Below are 18,273 nucleotides of genomic sequence, written 5' to 3'. Positions count from 1 at the left end.
GAGGGGTTATGATAGAAGTTTATTAAGTCATGAGTGGGGTGGACCGGTTAGAGGGCAAGACTTTTGACATTTCAAACACTAAAACAAGAGACAGCTCCATTAAACTAACAACTAATAACCAGCAGAGTGAAAACAAATAGTAAAAAGTAGGGTTTAATGTTTTCATTAAGCTGTGCAATCTGTTGCCAGGAGGTGTAGTTGAACCTAACAGTAAGGTTCAAAAGAGTTTGGACAAGCTCCTGGAGGAAAAGTCCATTAAAAAAATTATTATTCTGGTAGACAGGAAAAATGTTGCTTATCCCTAGAAAATGAGCTATAAGAGAATTTTTTTGGGATCTGCAGGCCACTGTTGACCTGGACTTGATGGATCTTGGTTTGACTTAGCATGGCTTATCTTTTGTTTCTATGTAAAAAGCAGTATTTTAATAGGGTGTCTTTACCTTCAGCCACTTGTTACTCATCATTCTTGACATGTTGTTAAAAATCTGTTGAGTGTGATATAAAAGTTGACCATAATAGCATTTTTGTGATCAAAATGACGGTAGTCAGTCAGATACTATTTTAATCCCTTGTTACACCAATTTACTATTCTTACAGTAAAGCTGATGTGTGTAGGAAGATAATGTAATGTCATTTATGAGTGTAACATACTGTGATTCTGTTTTGACTTCTATAATGAATAATTGTGTGTGGATTTTACCTCTCACTATGTACCAGAAAGATAAGGCAAGCAATTCTTGGCTCTGTAAGTGTCTTAGATTTTTATCTAATGATAAAATGTGATACATTATAAAAGATAGTGTTTAAATCTTAATGACAGATTGCCCTGTAGAATAGCTTTGTTGAGTGTGTTCGTGTTTTTAACTGCAAAAATGTAGCTACCGCCTAAAAGAGAAGTCAGTTCAAAATTAATTAAAGCAGCGCTTTGTACCGTGGGCATTCTGTTGTGTGTAAAATCATATTTAAATTGAAATTGTTGCTTTGATGAGAAAAGTCTCTGAACCAGGGGACCTATGAGTAAGGGTTTTATGTACATCTATTCATAACTTCCCCTTTTGTTATTTAACATCCTTTCTTTACTCTGCAGTTGCACTGTGAAGTTAAAACATTATTTCAATGGCTTTTTCGTGTAGATCCTAGTAGACTATCTAGTGGTAGCACAAAACTTAGTCATTTGTGTTTAGTGGTTTGAAAAAGCCTTCATGCCCTTCTGCTTTTTTCATTCTCTTTTATTAAAAAAAAAAAAAAACAGACCATTAAAGGAAGAGTTTGTTCCACAATCTACACAGCATACTGAACACTTTCAGCTTGAATAACAATTAAAATGACCAAAAAGTAATTTAGAATGGGATCAAGAAGTCTGTGTGTCTTCACGTCCTTTGTCATAGTAAACCCAAATTAGCTCAATTATTTTTGTTTTATTTTTTTGCTTTTGTTTCTTTCTTTCCATGTTTGTCACCGGCACCATGCTCGGCTTAGATTTAGTTCTTCGAGCGTGTGACCAGATTTCTAGTGGTACTGTCAAAGTTTGTGAAGTTAGCCCCTGATGCAGGCAAGATGCCAAAACATGTTGTTCTGTATGAACACTGGGGCACTTGTCTTTTGTATTTGTTTTTACTTATTTATTGGGTATAAAGATTTGTACATTTGGGCTGCTTTTTGAACTTTTTATTTTGAGTATTCCTTAGGGCATCGTCATGTTCATCATGATAAAATGGCACTGTTAAGAATAAACTGTGCCTCCAAAGTCAGTAGCTGTAGGTTATGGAAAATGTTGAGGAAGGTCACTGGGGTCACCTCCAGTTAGGTACCCCAGTGCCGTGCGGTGAGAGCCTATTCTATAATGGCATCTGGGAACCCAGTTTGTTATAGAATACTATTGTAACCCCTATTGACATGCCTTATATTTATGTACCTGCTGTTATACCAGCCATAGTCCTGGCATAACCGTAGTCACGTAAATACAGCGGAGATTCATGCAACTTTTTTATATATTGCTTTGCACAGTGTGTTAAAGTGGATTACAAGGACCATCGATTAATAACAATTTCAGTCTAACATAACACACCTTTTATGAAAGGAAACAGAATCAGAACAATATAGATTCTTAATTAAAACATTGTTGAAACAGATACATTTAAAAAAATTTACAAAAGCTAAAATACAAAGGAGCATTGTACAATTTCTCTGGTAAAGTATTCTGTAAAATAGGTGTGTAAGTACGTGCCCAGTCCATGAGTACGCTCCCTTGCATTTACATTCCGTGCCACTTGGGCATACCCTTACAGAATAGCACTTAGGCATACACTTAGTACTTTTTAAGTGCCAGTCTGTGGTGTAGCTAGGATTGAATGGGCCCCTTGTGGAAAAATCAAGATGGGCCTCTATAACACCATATCTCCCAAGGTAATGGGGACGTGTGTGGGAGGGAGTGGGGGGGTTGAAGAGAGAACCTTCATAGCTCCAGTAATAAAACCCCACTAAACATTGATCTATGTAGATAGCAGATCTATATAGAAAATCTGTCATAATAAAGCATCACTGCTTTCCAGGACTGCAATAGCAAAGTCCTACCTTTTTAAAATGCAGTACCTTAGAATACCGATACACGTATATTCTCGACTATAAGCCGAGATTTTTGGGCCCAAAAATTGGAATCTCGGCTTCTGGTGAAGTCGGCACGACTCCCCCCCCCCCCCCCCCGTGTAGTGACAGGCATGTCTTACCCCCTCCCCCAATGTGACCAGCATTTCTCTTACTGGCAAGCCTGGATACTGACAGAAGTGGAAGTGCCTTGAACATCTGTGCATGCTCAAGGCCTGCCAGCTCTCAGAACTGGCAGGACCTCGAGCATGCACAGATGCTCAAGGTCCCAGATTGGCCTTGCTTGCAGTTACTTCCATGTTGATGTAATCGTCCAGGCTTGCTGCTAAGAGAAATACTGGTCACTTCGGGGGGGGGGGGGGGGGAATGAGGACATGCCAGTAACTACAGGGAAAGGGGAGGGAAGACAGAAGTATCTGTTGCTTTAGGAGGAGGAGGAAGAACAGGGAAAAGGGAGACAAATGCCAAGTCACTTTGTGAGAAAGAGGGACAGGGAAATGGGAGAGAAATGCTGGTCACAATGAAAGGAATACTTGAATATAAGCCCTTGGCTTATATTTGTATGGACTTATATTCGAGTATATATGGTACTTCCACAGGAAAAACAGAAAAGCCTGACTGCTACAGATCCTAGACAGAAACTAAACACTGTCAGAATACCTCACTTCTGTCACTCCTGCAGACGTAGGACTGAACTCCACAGCCCTCCTGCAGACTACAGCAGAACCTCAAATACAGAATAAGCAAGCACAAATTAGAAATAGAAATCTGTGAAATCTGAGTGGAGGAGTAGCCTAGTGGTTAGTGCTCCTTGTGACTCTGGGCAAGTCACTTAATCCTCCATTGCCCTAGGTACAAATAAGTACCTGTATATTCTATGTAAACCACTTTGAGTGTAGTTGCAAAAAATACCAAAAGGCGGTATATCAAGTCCTATTCCCTTTCACCCAGAATGCAATGCAACACTGGAGAAACCAATGTATTTCCTTCTGCACCATGTAAAATATAATATCAGCGTTGTAAATTTCCGCCTCTGCATTCAACTTTTTTAATGTCATCTTCATAGAAGTTCTTTTCCAGGATCTCGTTTTCTCCTGTCTTCCTTTCCTCTCTGATACTGACTGTTCTCCTTACTTATTTTTCTTTCTCACTTTTAGACCTCTCTACCAAGCAGCTAGACTTTTATCCCTCATTCTCTTCTTTTCTCAACCCCTTGTCTTCAGTTTCCTTTTCTTCACATCTCACCTATCTGTGAGCTTTCCATCTTCCATTCTCACATCTCCCCAGCCCTCATTTTTCCCTCCAAGTCTCATTCTCTCACCAACCCTAGCTCATTATCTATCATTCAAACATCCCCCTCCCCCGGCAACCTCGCTCCCTTTTCTTTGTCTCTTACCTGCTAACCAGTTTCCTCATTCTCTTCTCAGATCTGTCCCTTTCATCTGTTCCTTTCTGGTGCCTTTCAACCCTTTTTCACCTTCTCCAGTTTCTTCACACCTTCCCTTTTCTCATCCTCTTCCTCCATCTGGTTTTTCCTCTTCTCATTCCATATCTTTTTCCCTTCTTACTCCCTCTTCCCCCATTCTGATCCCTTCTTACCATTTCTTCTCTCTTTCCATCCATTCTCGCTCCTTCCCTCCAGTCCACTCCATGCTCTGTCTTCTCCCTCTCTACCTGCACTCTGAGCCCCTTCACTCTCTGACTTCTCCCATTGTCCATCCCCACTCTCTGCATCAGGCCTTAGATCCATGTCCAAGCCCCAACCACATTCTCTCACCTGCTTCCCTATCAGTTTCAGACCCCCTTTTCCAGGCTCAGCACCAGAAACCCTTCTACACCCCATCCTTTAACATATGCCCTTTCTCCCATCCCCGGGTCCTGTGTTAGCTTCAAACTCTCTCTCGTCCCAGCCCTAGCATTAGACTGTTTTCCTATCCCTAGTATGAGCCCCCTTCTGCCACTCCACTGTCTGCCAACATTATTCCCCTTCTTCCACCCCATCATCTATGAATATCGGTCCCCTTCTCCCATCCCCAGCCCCTGTGGCAGTCTCAAGCCCTTACATCTCTGGGTCCAGCTTTCTTCCTCTGTAACGCTAACCTTTTTGACCATTGTACACCTTTACTGAGATCTTTACATTGGCTCCCAGTCCGTCAACTAATTTCAGCTTAAGGTTTTGTGTTTAGCCTTTAAGGCCCTTCTCTCTGGTATTCCATCTTGCTTAGCAAATTTAATTATTCCCTATTCCCCTTCTAGGCACTCTGCTCCTTAGATGCACACTGTTTAGTTCTTCCTTCTCCATGAAATGCATGTTATGAATCTAGGAGACACTCCGCTGTTTTCTTTTTGCCTCCCTACCTGTGGAATTCATTCCTCTGTGATATTCGTTGCCCCTTTAAGAAAGCTTTGAAAATGTATTTGTTTGAGCAGGCCTTTTGTTTTAGTTGATTTTTGAGTTCACTGGGCGTGTTGACCTGTGATCGAGTTACAGCACCTCTTGTTAGAATAACCTTTGCTGCTGTTTCTATTTTCTTATTCTTAGTATGATTGATCTGTGTGATTCTTTTCTTTAGATTAGGGTGTTCTTTTCTGACTTTATTTTAGTTTGTACACCTTGTTGGAAGGGTGGTTTAGCAAGTTTTTAAATAAACAATCTTTCCTTTCTCGCAAGCCCTGCCTCTCCCACTTCTACCTTCTAATTTGTCGTTACCACTAAAGGTCTCCAGAAGCAGCAGGATTTCACACCCACTGCTTGCACCCTGCTCTGGAACATTCCTTTTTCATGCATTCCACCCATGCAAAAGCAAGGCGTGTCAGAGGGGACGGAATGCCTCAGGGGAAAGCTCCGGGGCCGGTTGCAGGCAATGGTGGTAAACCACTGCTGCTGCTACCAGCAACCTCTAGCAGTACAATATAATTGAAGGTATGTCGTGGAGGGGGGGGGGGGGGGTTCAGAGAAGGAGAAAAATGCTCGATCATTGGCAGGAGAGTGGAAGAGAAATACTGGATCGGGGGTGGGGGGCTTGTAGACCTTAGTCAAGCAGCAGGCAGGGGATGTCTGGGCTTTCTGCTGGGCTTGCTCGAAGGTAGTTATGCACCTGGTGCTAGTATTCTGTACATTAACCCATGCAAAGGGGCATGTAAAGGCAGGTGCTCAATTAGTTACCCTTTCTGAGGTCTGAGATTATACCTTTTAAGAAGAGGGCTCTGACTGAGACTGGACCACAACAAATGGGAGGTTGGCAAGAAGAAAACTACTGCTGATGAAAAGTCATTTGATGTGCCACATTTGCAAATACTTAGGAGGGTCCTGCATGCATGTAGGAGACGGTTTTAATGTTAAGAGATAAGTGTGGTGTAAAACAAACACAGAATATCATCCTGCTAAAACAATCCCTACAGTAAAGCATGCCGGAGCAAGCATGATGTTGTGGGGATGGAACAGCAAGTATCAGGGAAGTTTCTGAAGATTGAAGAAATATGGATAGTGAAAAGTTGAGGTAGATCCTGGAAGAAAACCTGGGATTGGGGAAAAGATTCACCTTTCAGTAGGATAATGCTCCTAAGCATAACGCAATAATGGAGTTACTCATCAAAAAGACAGTAGGAGGTGTATTTTCAAAGCACTTAGCCTTACAAAGTTCCATAGGTTACTATGGAACTTTGTAAGGCTAAGTGTTTTGAAAATGAGCCCCTAAGTGTCCTAAGGTGGCTCAGTTAAGGACAGTATTGGGTAGTAATGATGTTACAGTAACATTGCTACAGTAATTTCTTACAAATTTTGGCAACTTAATCAAGTTTTAACAAAATCTGTAATGAAACAAAATTTATTAAAATTAATTTTCTACTATAACAGTAATGTGATTGTGTCTCATTTGTTAAACTTTCCCCTCTACTGAGCTCAAATCTTGTGCTGCTTTTTGGACAGATTCTTCTTGCTCAGTGGATGGTGCACATATGCTTGTTCTGCTCTTGGCAAGCCCTTGGCCAACTGTGGGACTGCTCATCCATTCCACGGGGGTTTTAAACTCTGATGATTTACCTTCGTGTATCTGTCAGTGAATTTCTCATCGGCTTGAGACTGGTGCCTTTAGCTTTGTCATCAAGTTCTCATTTTCCTTTTCCAATTTAGCCAACTTGTGCTTCTTAAACAGGATCACTGAAGTTTGGGGGATTTCTCCCTCTTTGTGGGTAAAAGAGCTCATGCATCCTGCATAGAGACAAGATCAGCTGTTTCCATGGTGGTGGTGGTCTAGTTTGAAGCTGCTACAGTGGTCAAATCCCTTCTTGTTTTATCCCTCAGTATTAGCAGGACACAAATGGTCTCTTGAATTCCACTAAGACCAAGACATGCTGGCTCACTAGCAGATCTTCTCACCCAACAGTTTTACCTCTAATCCAAGGTTCAGCAATTATTCATGTAAAATCCTATAACTATCTTGCATTTAGGTCCTTTTTCCATTCTTTGAAGGACAATATTTTGGCTTTAATAGCCTCTTTTACTTCACCATTTAACCATGCTGGATGTCGCTTTCTTTCCACCTTTGCAGATATGTGGAATGCATCTGCTCTGTGCTTCCAAGATGGTATTTTTGAATAACATCCATTCTTGGCTTAGGGCCCTGTTTACTAAGCCTGTGGGTGCCTACACAGCGCACGATAATTTTGTGCACACGCTAAAAATGCTAGTGAACTTTAGTAAACAAGGTCCTTAGTGTCCTAACCTTAGCAGCGTATCCTTTTAGCTGCTTTTCAACCATTTTCCTCATTTTTTTACTATAATTGCCTTTTCGAAAATTAAATGCAGCTACAGTAGATTTCCTTTGCGGGTTCATCCCAGATAGCTCAAACTTGATCATGTTATCATCACTGTTTCCCAGGGGACCCAACATCGCCACCTCTCGCACTATACTCTGCATGCTACCATGGACCAGATCCAAAATGGCTCCCCCTCTTGTTGGTTCCTGGACCAGTTGCTCCAAGAAGCAGTTCATTACATCTAGAAATTTTATCTCCCTAACAATCTCTGTTGTAACATTTATTCAGTCAATATTGGGGTAATTGAAATCACACTTTATTATAGTGTTGTCCAATTTACCAACTTAACTAATCTCATTTCTTCATTTGTCTTTGTTCTGTCCTGGCGGACGGTAGTACATCCCTACAAGAATATTCCTTCCCTTCAAACATGGTATTTCTATCCATAATGATTCTGCTCTTCTATCTGTTTTATGTGGAATGCTTATTTTATTTGACTCAATTCCCTCTTTAACATATAGCGCAACCCGCCCCTCCAGTTTGATCCTCTCATCATTGCAATACAATTTATACCCTGTTAACACAGTGTCCCATTGATTGCTCACTTTCCACCAAGTCTCTGAGATGCATATTATATCAACCTTATCATTTAGTGCTATATACTCTAACTCTCCCATCTTATTTTTTTTAGTCTTCTAGATTTGTATACAGGTACTTCAAGTTGTGTTTTTTCCTTGTATATACAAGCTGCTTAGAAGTTGAAGAGGATAATGTGCATTCTTTATCCTATTCTCTCATTAAAACACACCTGGCTTACTTTCAGCATTGTTGAAACCTCTCTACTGGGATTCCCTTAATGTTCTATTTCAATAGTATCCTTCAAGGATACTCCACACCGAACCATGCGCTCCTGTGCAACTGTCTGCACCCCCCACCCATTCTAGTCTGCTAGAGGCCATCTGTTAATACTGTTCTACAAAGGTCAAGTTTTAAAACTGGGGGGGGGGTGGGGGGAGAGTATGGAGTCTAGTTGATAGTTTGTTTCAGTGTTGTTTTTTTAAATTCTGCATATCAATAAACCTACAATTCCTCCTTTAAACTCCAATCTTTAAGTTCCCAAAGCACAGAGCAAATTTAATGTTCACTTAACCAGAGAAGTGTCCTCTTCACTCAGAACTTCTCAGAAAGAAAGAAAGTTAAGTGGGACCTTTCCTCTCAATATAGTTTTGAATCTAGGGGGACTGCATCAAACACCCTTTCAAGCTAGTAATCAGATTGCCCTTAATAACATTTGCAAATATTCTGCTTCCTTACAACTTAATTAACACTGTAATTACAGCACTGCTACCTTTCCCGCTGCCCCCCCCTTGCATGAAAAGATTTGCATATAATGGAGGCAGTGTATGCAAATCCAGTTCAAGCCTTCATTGTGGTTATCCTGAAAACCTAACTGGCAAGGGGTACTCCAGGACTGGACTTGGTTGAAACACTTCCCTAAACAACTCAAAGTTGTTATTGTTACAAAGGCATATGCAATTAAAATTTTTGGTTTCCTACTCTTAATTATGTTTACTGTTTTGATAATAATATTCTTTCATGTTGAAAATGTAGAATAGGGTTCATAGTGAAACCAACTCCTACTGTAATGCATTTAGAATTTTATTTTTCAGACTGGAGAATGTGAAAATGTACAAGGATGTGCACATTTTTGCAAGCTATTGCTTGTTATTTTTATTGTGTCATAATAATTGTGGGCTCTGAATTGAACTTTGCCTAAGTTAAACTTTGTCCATTGATTAGGAAGAGATTTTGGCAACCAAAAAACTGTTTTTATAAAATGGCAATCTTTAGAGAAACACCTGATGAGAACTGTGATTACAAACTCATGTTGGATTTCAATTTTACTTATATATTTTAGGCTGTCTGCTCTGATTCATCTGTCTACACAATGGGTGCAGAATCTTCAGATTCAAATTCCAGATCCTCAGGCAGAATTACCTTTGGTTACTACCACATCATTTTGCCGCCATCTCAAGTTTGTTAAATGATTCTTTCTCTTTTGAAGCTACAGCACAATGAATGCTGGCTTATGGAGTCAAGAAAAAAACACTTCAGCCTATTGGGATGAGCGTATTTTTTACTTGCTTACACAAGAATGCAGTGTCATAGACAAACAAACTCAAAAGCTGGTGAAAGTGCCGAAAGGCAGCATAGGACAATATTTCCAAGACCGTTCTTCTATGGGACATGCTAGGAGTATCTCATCTTCTAAAGGCAAGAAAATTCAGATTGGACTGAAGCTTTTGGACCAACCGCATGCTCTCTTGTTAGTGGATGAGAAGGATATTATAGAGATTAGTGAGAAACTAGCGGAGTTGCTTCTGGCCATTACTAATTGTGAAGAAAGATACAGTCTGTTTAAAAATAAAGGACGATTAAGTAAAGGACTTCAGATAGAAGTAGGTTCCCCGGTCAGAGTGCTGCTGAGGTCTGGAGATGAGCAGTTTCCTGGAGTTGTGCGTTACAAAGGACCTTTATTACAAGAAAGATCTCTGTCTGGGATGTGGTTTGGTGTGGAGTTGCTGGTAAGAATATATATATTTTTTATTCTTTGCCCTCGTTTTGAAATATTCTGTATCTGCCAAAGGCCATTACATTTGCATTAATGAAATCCATGGATCTATGTATACAAATAGTTAAATTTAACACAAGTTTGAAACTAGCTTCAAACTGTTTTACATTCATGCGTCTTTCAAAAATGTGATTAAAAACAATCAGGTCAATGTTTAATTGCTATGCTTTGTGCGTTTAAAATGCAGGTTTTGGCATTTTAAATTCTCCATGTTCATGTATTTTCAGTACTGCTATCTGCAGAAGGTGGCGATGCTGAATATAGGCATTCAGTGGTGACTGGCACTAGATGTATGGATAGTGGCGATATTCAGTTGCTGTTTGGATAGCTAAGAGGTTTAAGTTAGGCAGCTTTTTTTTTTGAAGTCCTAACTTTATCTGGATAGTGGCTGAATAACGCCAACTACTCATAGGGTTAGGCAGAACACCCATTTGCTGTCTATCTGGATAATGCCGAGGCAGTCTGTAAGAATTTTCTGCAGCACTATCCATGTAGAGCTGTTGAAGATTCATGGATAGGACCCAGCTGGGGCATTTATCTGGATAAGTAATTTTAATACTGGGCCAAACATCTATTGAATTTTACTTTTAAAATCTTTCCCCATGTGTGCATTCATGCAGTGGTGGTGGTGGCGGCTGAGACATGCCTGTACCTGGATCAGGGGGTATTTGTGATGTGTCCAATGCATTGATTTTTTTTTTTTTTTTTGCCCCATCTCTTTCTCCTCCCATTGGACAAATACTTTGATCGTACAAGTCTCTTTCCATGACCAAGAACAGAAAGGGAAAAGAGACTGAACCTTTCAGCACTGCATTTAGGGCCCCTTTTACTAAGCCGTGTAGGCGCCTATGTGCGCCAAACATGCACCAAATTAGAGTTACCACCTGGTAACCGCATGGCCCTTGCGGTAATTTCAATTTTGGCGTGTGTCCGCAAAATATTTTTTATTTTCTGCCGCACGCCAAGTGGCCTCTGACTTGCATAGGTCATTACCGCCCAGATTCTTTACTGCTAGGTCTATGGCTGGCGGTAAGGTCTCAGACCCAAAATGAATGCGTGGCAATTTTGATCTTGCCACGTCCATTTTTGTCTAAAGAAAACAAGAGGCCTTTTTTACATTTGGTCTAACAAATGGATTGGCGCACACCCAAAACCCATGCCTACACTACCGGAAGCCATTTTTCAGCGTGCCTTTGTAAAAGGACCTCTTAAGTAAGCAAGGGCTCCTCCTACAGAGATGACGACTACTCATTTTCCATTCTTCTTCCTTCTCCACCCCCTGGAATCCATCACAATGGAAATTTTGTTAATAGCCATTGTTTGGTATTCTGTCAAAATAATTTGCTTGCTTTCTGGGGAGCCTTTTTATTTCCTTATTTAATTGTTTATATTTTTGATTAAACCAGGAAGAAGGTCGTGGTCAGGGCTTCACTGATGGATCATATCAAGGGAAGCAGCTTTTCAGGTGTGATGAGGAATGTGGCGTATTCGTTGGCTTGGACAAACTTGAGCTGTGTGACGAAGAAGATGAGGATTTGGAGGCTGATTATGCATCTCCTCTAGACGCAACACAGGTAGAAATACCACCATTAGACATTAACTCCAGGGTGTCTTTGAAAATTGGAGAAGGCATGGAATTCGGGACAGTTATATTCTGTGATGTCTTGCCGGGGAAAGAAAGCCTTGGATACTTTGTTGGCGTGGATATGGTAAGACATTTGTCTCGCTGATATATTTTTTTGGTGCATAAGTTGCATATTGGGTATGGATAGTAGGCATGTGAATTTGGTTTGACAGGGTGCCTTAAAATTATTTAGTAAATGCTAAATCATTTTTAACACTTCTTAACCTATGAATTAACATCACATTGTTAATTTAATTCAAGAATTTATAACATGCCACTTTCAACAAATATCTTACAGTGTGAGATACAACAAAACATTCAAAGTTGATCAGCGCATGCTAAAAAGTTTTACGGCACATTTAACAATGTTTGTGTGAAACAAACTGAAAAACAAAAACTTGAAAATCAGGGGAAAAGGCCCAATGAACTGAAAATTTTTGTCCTCTACACATACCTGATGCTTGGCAATGAGGAAAAATGAGCTTCTTTTGGAGTTTGATCTGAACCTGTGCCTGAGGGAGGAGAAATTTTTCACTTCTGTTAAGAGAAGGTGAACCCTTTCTGACTGCTTCAGTTTAGAGGTCATTATCTGAGGCTGTTGAGGACAAGTATGTGCATTATGCTGGTTCATCCAGAAAATGTAAAAAAAAAAAAAATCTGAGCTGGTTACTCATCAAGGCACAATGAAAGACTTCCATCTTTGGTTTTTATAAGTAACACCCTCTGATCTGTTTGGTTACATATAGAAGGAGACCTTGGCTGTATCTGAATGGATTTAGAAATTTTGAAGAAGAGAATGTATTGAGTGCTTATAATATCTGGTACTGTTTGGGGCCCTTTTACAAAGCGGCAGTAGGGCTATAGTGTGTGTGTAGCGTGTGCCAAATCAACACTACTGCCCGGTTAGCCTGCCCACCCAGCGGTAATTTTGAAGTTGGTTCGTTCTGTTTCCCGTGTTCTACTTTTAATTTTAGCACATGGCCATTTACTGCCCCCATTGAAAAGAGCCTTTTTTCCCAACTGCAGTAAAAAATGGCCCAGTACATGTCAAAAACACATGCCCACACTACCGCAGGCCACTTTTTACTGTGGCTTAGTAAAAAGACCCCTTTATTTTTATTTTCATCTTTTCTTGTTTTATGATACTTCCTCACCTCAGATGGCAGAACCAGTGAAACAGAAACCCTCACTGGTGTGTAGCGTGGAGTAAAGTCTCCTTAAAGATTAATCCACAATGCTGCTCATTGGCCAGAGGGATGAGGGGTGCCACATCTTCTTTCCTGCTTAGGAACTTATGTATGCTGGTCCTGTAGGAGACTTAAAACTTGAGTCTTCTATACCTTGATGGACTGTGCTTTGTTTAAACTATGGAGCCAGCCTCTAACTTTGTTAACTTTACATATTTTTCTAGATGTGTCGGAGTTGTTTCTTTCTGTATGCATCTTCTCTGTAGCCTGACACCTTCACTGCTGACAATGGTAGTTTTTCTATGCATTTATTCATATGGGTGTTTTTTTTTTAATGTTGTAATTGGGACAGTGTATAAAGTAGAGCTTATTGTGTAGGAAGATTTGTAAGTGTACTTTATAATTCTGCAGGATAATCCTATTGGAAACTGGGATGGAAGATACAATGGAATACAGCTCTGTAGCTTTGCCAGTGTTGAAAGTACCCTTCTTCTCCATATCAATGATATCATCCCAGGTATGAGCCTCTTAATTATTATTTGGGTGTATTGGTGACCTGGGAGCCTATGGTTGTTCTGGGCCAGGGGCCATAACCAGAGCATCTTTTGGAACCTTTTAGTCAAGGGCTCCAAATTTGAGTGCTAGGTGTCAACCTTGAACGATGACCACAGATCCTTCCTTGCTGTCCTTCCAATGGTTCTAAAATGCTGTCTCCACACAATCCCCATCCCAAGTTGCCTTAGGAATTAAACTAGTGATCTTTTGCAGAGCACTGATTACTGTTAGTCTGAACTTGTTCATAGCTGTGTAGAAACACTTTCTCTGCGCCACACTGTGAGACTTTTCTTCCCTTTTATTGTAGATCTATTTTGTGTTAGGATGGAGTATTCCCTTAGGCTAGCTGTGTAAGCAGATATTAACACAGTTGTCTAGAAACCTTTTGTCTCTCCCCCCCCCCCCCCCCTCCCCAAGTGAACAGTTGTGCTTCTGAAATGTATGGTTTATATAGCTGGAAACAGAAGTCCTCAGTTTGTCCAAACAAATGTGGTATGGACACTAGCATTTTTGAAACCTTCCTTTGCAATGACTCATGTTCAGGTTTCATTGTTTTTTGAAGAAACCTTCTCTATGGGTGAGGGAGTAATTTGCTTTCCATACTCTTTCACACCTTAGCCTTCCTCCTGTGACTGAAAATGAAGGTGCCAATTACTGCCTACTTCAAATCAAAATGCATTTTTGAAAATAAAGCAATAAACCTATTTTTAATGGAAGCAAAAGGCCCATGGTTTAGATTCTAAAATGTGCTTTGTTCACTGGTTTCTGCCTTTTTTTTTTTAGATAAAAAGAAAAAAAATACAAATGTAAGGCATGGGTGAAACAGAGCTTTTCAGGGACAGTAATCAATCAACCTCCTAATGATGGAGCCTTTGCATTTAGTCTAAGTACAGCAGAGCTGCTTCTTTATAAATCGTTAGTTACTTACAAGCTTTATTTCAAAAAATTCTACAGAGAGCCAGCCAAATGGACTACTGAGGGCTCTGTGCATAGTTCCTGAAATTGGCTGCTGCTCCATAGGCAGACAGGAGAGTGGTAATGCAGTATTCACAGCCTCTGCCACCCCCACCCCAGTCAGGAAGAAAAGGGATGGGAAGAAGGCAGTGTTGGCCATCTATTATAGCAACATCTGCCATGTAACTTGAGCACACACATGCCATGCCCCTCATTGGACCATTGTCTCTGCAGTGGCTGGGCCACGTGGGAGGGAAATTGTGATTGCAAGTTTATGGAAAGGGAAAATTTAGATATCTATATATAAAAGCACATGGTGCTTCATCCTTTTCCCTGTTTTTATCTGACTTATGTTGCAATGAGCCATAGACAGTTCTGTAAATCCAGGAAGTAGAAGACTGCTTTCATATTTTAAACCCTAACTATCCCTGTTGATTTTAACCATGTTTTCTGTAAGAAATACATCTCCTATGGGTCTTCACTAGACTATAAGCTCCATAGAGCATGGATTCTCTGTATAGTGCTATGTATGTAAGTAGTGGGCTCCCGAGTAGTGAGAGAACAGAATTTCAGTAAATCCATTTTCTTTGAATACCTCTCTTCAGATATCTCTAAACTTTGCACAAGATAAGTTGGACCAGAACACCGGATATTTTATTGTGACTTAATTTTGTACACTGCAACAAATCGGCTAATATTGGATTTGTGGCCTGTAGGTTTGTATAAATAAAATCTGAGCTGCTCTCTGATTAGAAGCAGTGCTAGAGCCCATGAACTTGCAGTAAAGCAACCCTTACCTGCACAAGGATGTTGTTTCTTTTTTTTTTTAATTAAACTGTCGAATAGCATTCAGAATGTTTTATACCTTCAGGTTGCTTTTCAGGATGGTAGTTTGGTGAGATCTCATAATATAATGATCATAGTTAAATTCCCACTTTAATGTCATTTTGGCTTGCCTCTCTGTTTAAATTGATAAACCTCAAAGCACTGTCAGCAGCAGTATTCAGACGCCTTACTAGTGAGGAGGTTGGATTAAGATAGGAGATGGCACGATGTCAGAAAGTTGAAGACGACCCCTTCCTGTGGAGCCGCCATATTGGTGGATGCAAAACAAACTATCCGCTGCTACATCCTTGTTGCTAGCATTTATATGTAAACTCAGTTATAGAAACATTTTGTCTTATGCAGCATATGGATATACACAGAGGAACTGTCAGAATGGAATAACCATACATCGGTTAGAGTAGTAATTACTTCTCAATTGTAATCAGTGTGTCATTTCGAGGGGCTGGTTATAGGGACACTCTGGCACGTGTTGTATTGGTGCTGAGATGAGATGTTTTTACCTAGTAAAGGACCACCAAAACAGACATAATGTTATGAGAATCAGGTGCTCAACATTCACAGTTTTTTTTTATTTTTAACTACAAAGGTTTTTTTTTTAAACCTTAATTAGGTTGAATCCTGGGAGCATTAAAAAATCTTCTTTTTTTTTTTTTCTTGTGGTTTGGATCAAAGGAGAAAGGTGGTATGTGGGAACATGCTCCTTTTGTTTTGTAGAATGCAGTGGTCTATTATAAAAATGTGCTTGATGGTTTTTGTTATTACTATTTAAAAGACGGGTATTGTATAATGAGGAAAGAGCTACCTTCATGCAGGGCCACACAACTAACAGAATGTAGCTGCATGTCGTGTCTATTACATATAAAATCAAGTTAAAAAAGTCAAATGAGGTTTCCTAGAACACATCTGTGCACTTCTGGACAAAAACAACAGGAGGGCAAGAAATGTAGTAAAATGCAGTTGTGTGTAATACATTGAATTATACCCTAATCAACATATTAAAACATTCTGGACAGGGCTATAATTTTATACACTGCACACAACTGCTTATCTACTTCTGGTTTCTCAGCTCAGCCTGCAAAGAAAAGATGCAAAGTTATCACTGACTCATAACAGGGCTGTGTGGGATCTAATGGGTTGTTAGGCTAACCTATTTATATAATATCAGTTCACAATTTGGCACAAAATATTTTTATTATTTGGACTTATAAAACCATTTCTTCCTGAAACATGCTCAAAACAGAATAATCTATTTGTGTATTTAAAATGTAAACATTTACAACTGAGATGAAGTGAAAATGTAATTCCATGGGCTCCATTTAAAGGAGTTTATTTTACTTCCATTTAATTTCAATATATTCCATCTTTATAACATCAGGCTTCCCAAGGCAGATTACAGCAGTTAAGATGAACCCATCAGGAAACAAGATATCCTCACTGAAATTTGTCCATGTATTATACTGTACTGTATAGAACAGTGTAGAAAAATGAGCACAAAATACAGAGTTTACTACTGCTGTTTCTCCGAGGACAAGCAGGCTGCTTGTTCTCACTGATGGGTGACGTCCACGGCAGCCCCTCCAATCGGAAACTTCACTAGCAAAGTCCTTTGCTAGCCCTCGCGCGCCCGCGCGCACCGCGCATGCGCGGCCGTCTTCCCGCCCGAAACCGGCTCGAGCCGGCCAGTCTTCTTTTGTCCGCACTCGGTACGGTCGTGTTTTCGCCGTGTCGAGCCCCGGAAAGTCGACCTCGCGCGTCCAATTTGTTTTGAACGTGTTTTTTTTCCTTCGGGAAAGCTTTGTCCTAGTCGGGAAGTGCTCCGGAAACCCCCCGCCGGGTTTCGTGTAAATCCTCCCCGTACTTCCAGCTTTTTTGCCCCGGTAAGTTTTCTTTCGTCGTCGGGGTAGGCCTCTTTTCGGCCTCGGTCAAGATTTTTTTCTCCCTCTAAATTTGGTGCTTCAAATTTCGCCATTTCGGCTTTTGATTTCGCCGGCGTGATTTTTCCGCCCATGACATCGAAGCCTTCCAGCGGCTTCAAGAAGTGCACCCAGTGCGCCCGGGTTATCTCGCTCACTGATCGACACTCGTCGTGTCTTCAGTGTCTGGGGGCCGAGCACCGCCCTCAGAACTGCAGTCTGTGTTCCCTGCTTCAAAGGCGGACTCAGGTAGCGAGACTAGCCCAGTGGAACGTGTTGTTCTCGGGCTCTTCGTCGGCATCGGCACCGGGATCTTCGAGTGCATCGACGTCGTCAGCGTCCAGACCATCTTCCTCGGCCGCCCCTGCATCGAGTGCATCGAGGCATCGGGCCTCTGCATCGGCGCCGAGACATCGGATAGCTGCATCGACGTCGGTGGTACCAGGACCTCGTCTGCTGATGTCGTCGGACGGTGGTGCATCGGGTGGAGTGCAGGTGAGGGCTGTCCATTCCCCTGCTGGTGGCGGTGAGCCCTCGGGTGGGTCTCCGCCTACCCTGAGGGCTCCTGCGGTACAGCCCCCCCGAGATCGACCTCCTTCAGTCTCGGCCCCGAGGAAGCGACGGATGGATTCGACGTCCTCCTCGTCGGTGCCGGGGAGCTCCGGTGACATGCTTCGGAAGAAATCGAAGAAGCATCGACACCGGTCTCCTCCCCGTGTCGGCACCGAGAGCTCTGGGTCGCCGAGGGATTCGGCACCCAGCAGGCATCGGCACCGAGAGGACCGCTCACCCTCTGTTCAGGAGGTGTCGATGCGCTCCGCTCTGGACAGCCCGGAACAGCCTCCACGCCCGGAACAGGTACTGACGTCGACGCCTGCATCGACCTCTCAGCCTTTCTCTGCAGCCGCTCTAAACGAGAGCCTCCGGGCCGTTCTCCCAGAGATTCTGGGAGAGCTGTTGCGCCCTACCCCTCCGGTACCGGCGGTGCTTGCGCCACCGGTACCGTCGAGCGTGGCGCCGGCTGGCCCATCGCCCAGGTTGAGGTCCCCGACGTCGGTACCGCGTGCGGTACCGACCGCGGCCACCTCCCAGGAAGGCTCCCCGACTACGTCGGCGGAGGGAGCTTCGCCGATGCGGGCGAGGGAGTCTACCTCTCGACGCCCCCATCGTGGACGGGGTTCCACGGAGTCGAGCAGGGCG

At 41.9% G+C, this 18,273-nt stretch overlaps 1 protein-coding gene across 4 annotated transcripts in view; it reads left to right on the top strand.

Annotated features, from left to right (window-relative positions):
• CYLD (CYLD lysine 63 deubiquitinase) overlaps nucleotides 1-18,273 on the top strand; it is a 130,140-nt gene that overhangs the window by 12,937 nt on the left and 98,930 nt on the right. For 3 of the 4 annotated variants that reach the window (XM_030204333.1, XM_030204332.1, XM_030204335.1), the window contains exons 2-4: nucleotides 9,281-9,947; nucleotides 11,401-11,703; nucleotides 13,217-13,322. In XM_030204333.1, the coding sequence (XP_030060193.1) occupies nucleotides 9,438-9,947; nucleotides 11,401-11,703; nucleotides 13,217-13,322 (919 nt within the window). In that variant the 5' untranslated portion in view covers nucleotides 9,281-9,437. The remainder of the gene's footprint in view (nucleotides 1-9,280; nucleotides 9,948-11,400; nucleotides 11,704-13,216; nucleotides 13,323-18,273) is intronic. The other variant, XM_030204334.1, reaches the window with a different exon arrangement.

The sequence above is a fragment of the Microcaecilia unicolor genome, chromosome 5, assembly GCF_901765095.1.
Source record: "Microcaecilia unicolor chromosome 5, aMicUni1.1, whole genome shotgun sequence".
Taxonomy (NCBI): Eukaryota; Metazoa; Chordata; class Amphibia; order Gymnophiona; family Siphonopidae; genus Microcaecilia; species Microcaecilia unicolor.
The sequence above is the reverse complement of the archived record's forward strand: the minus strand, read 5'-3'. Positions and strand labels throughout refer to the sequence as shown.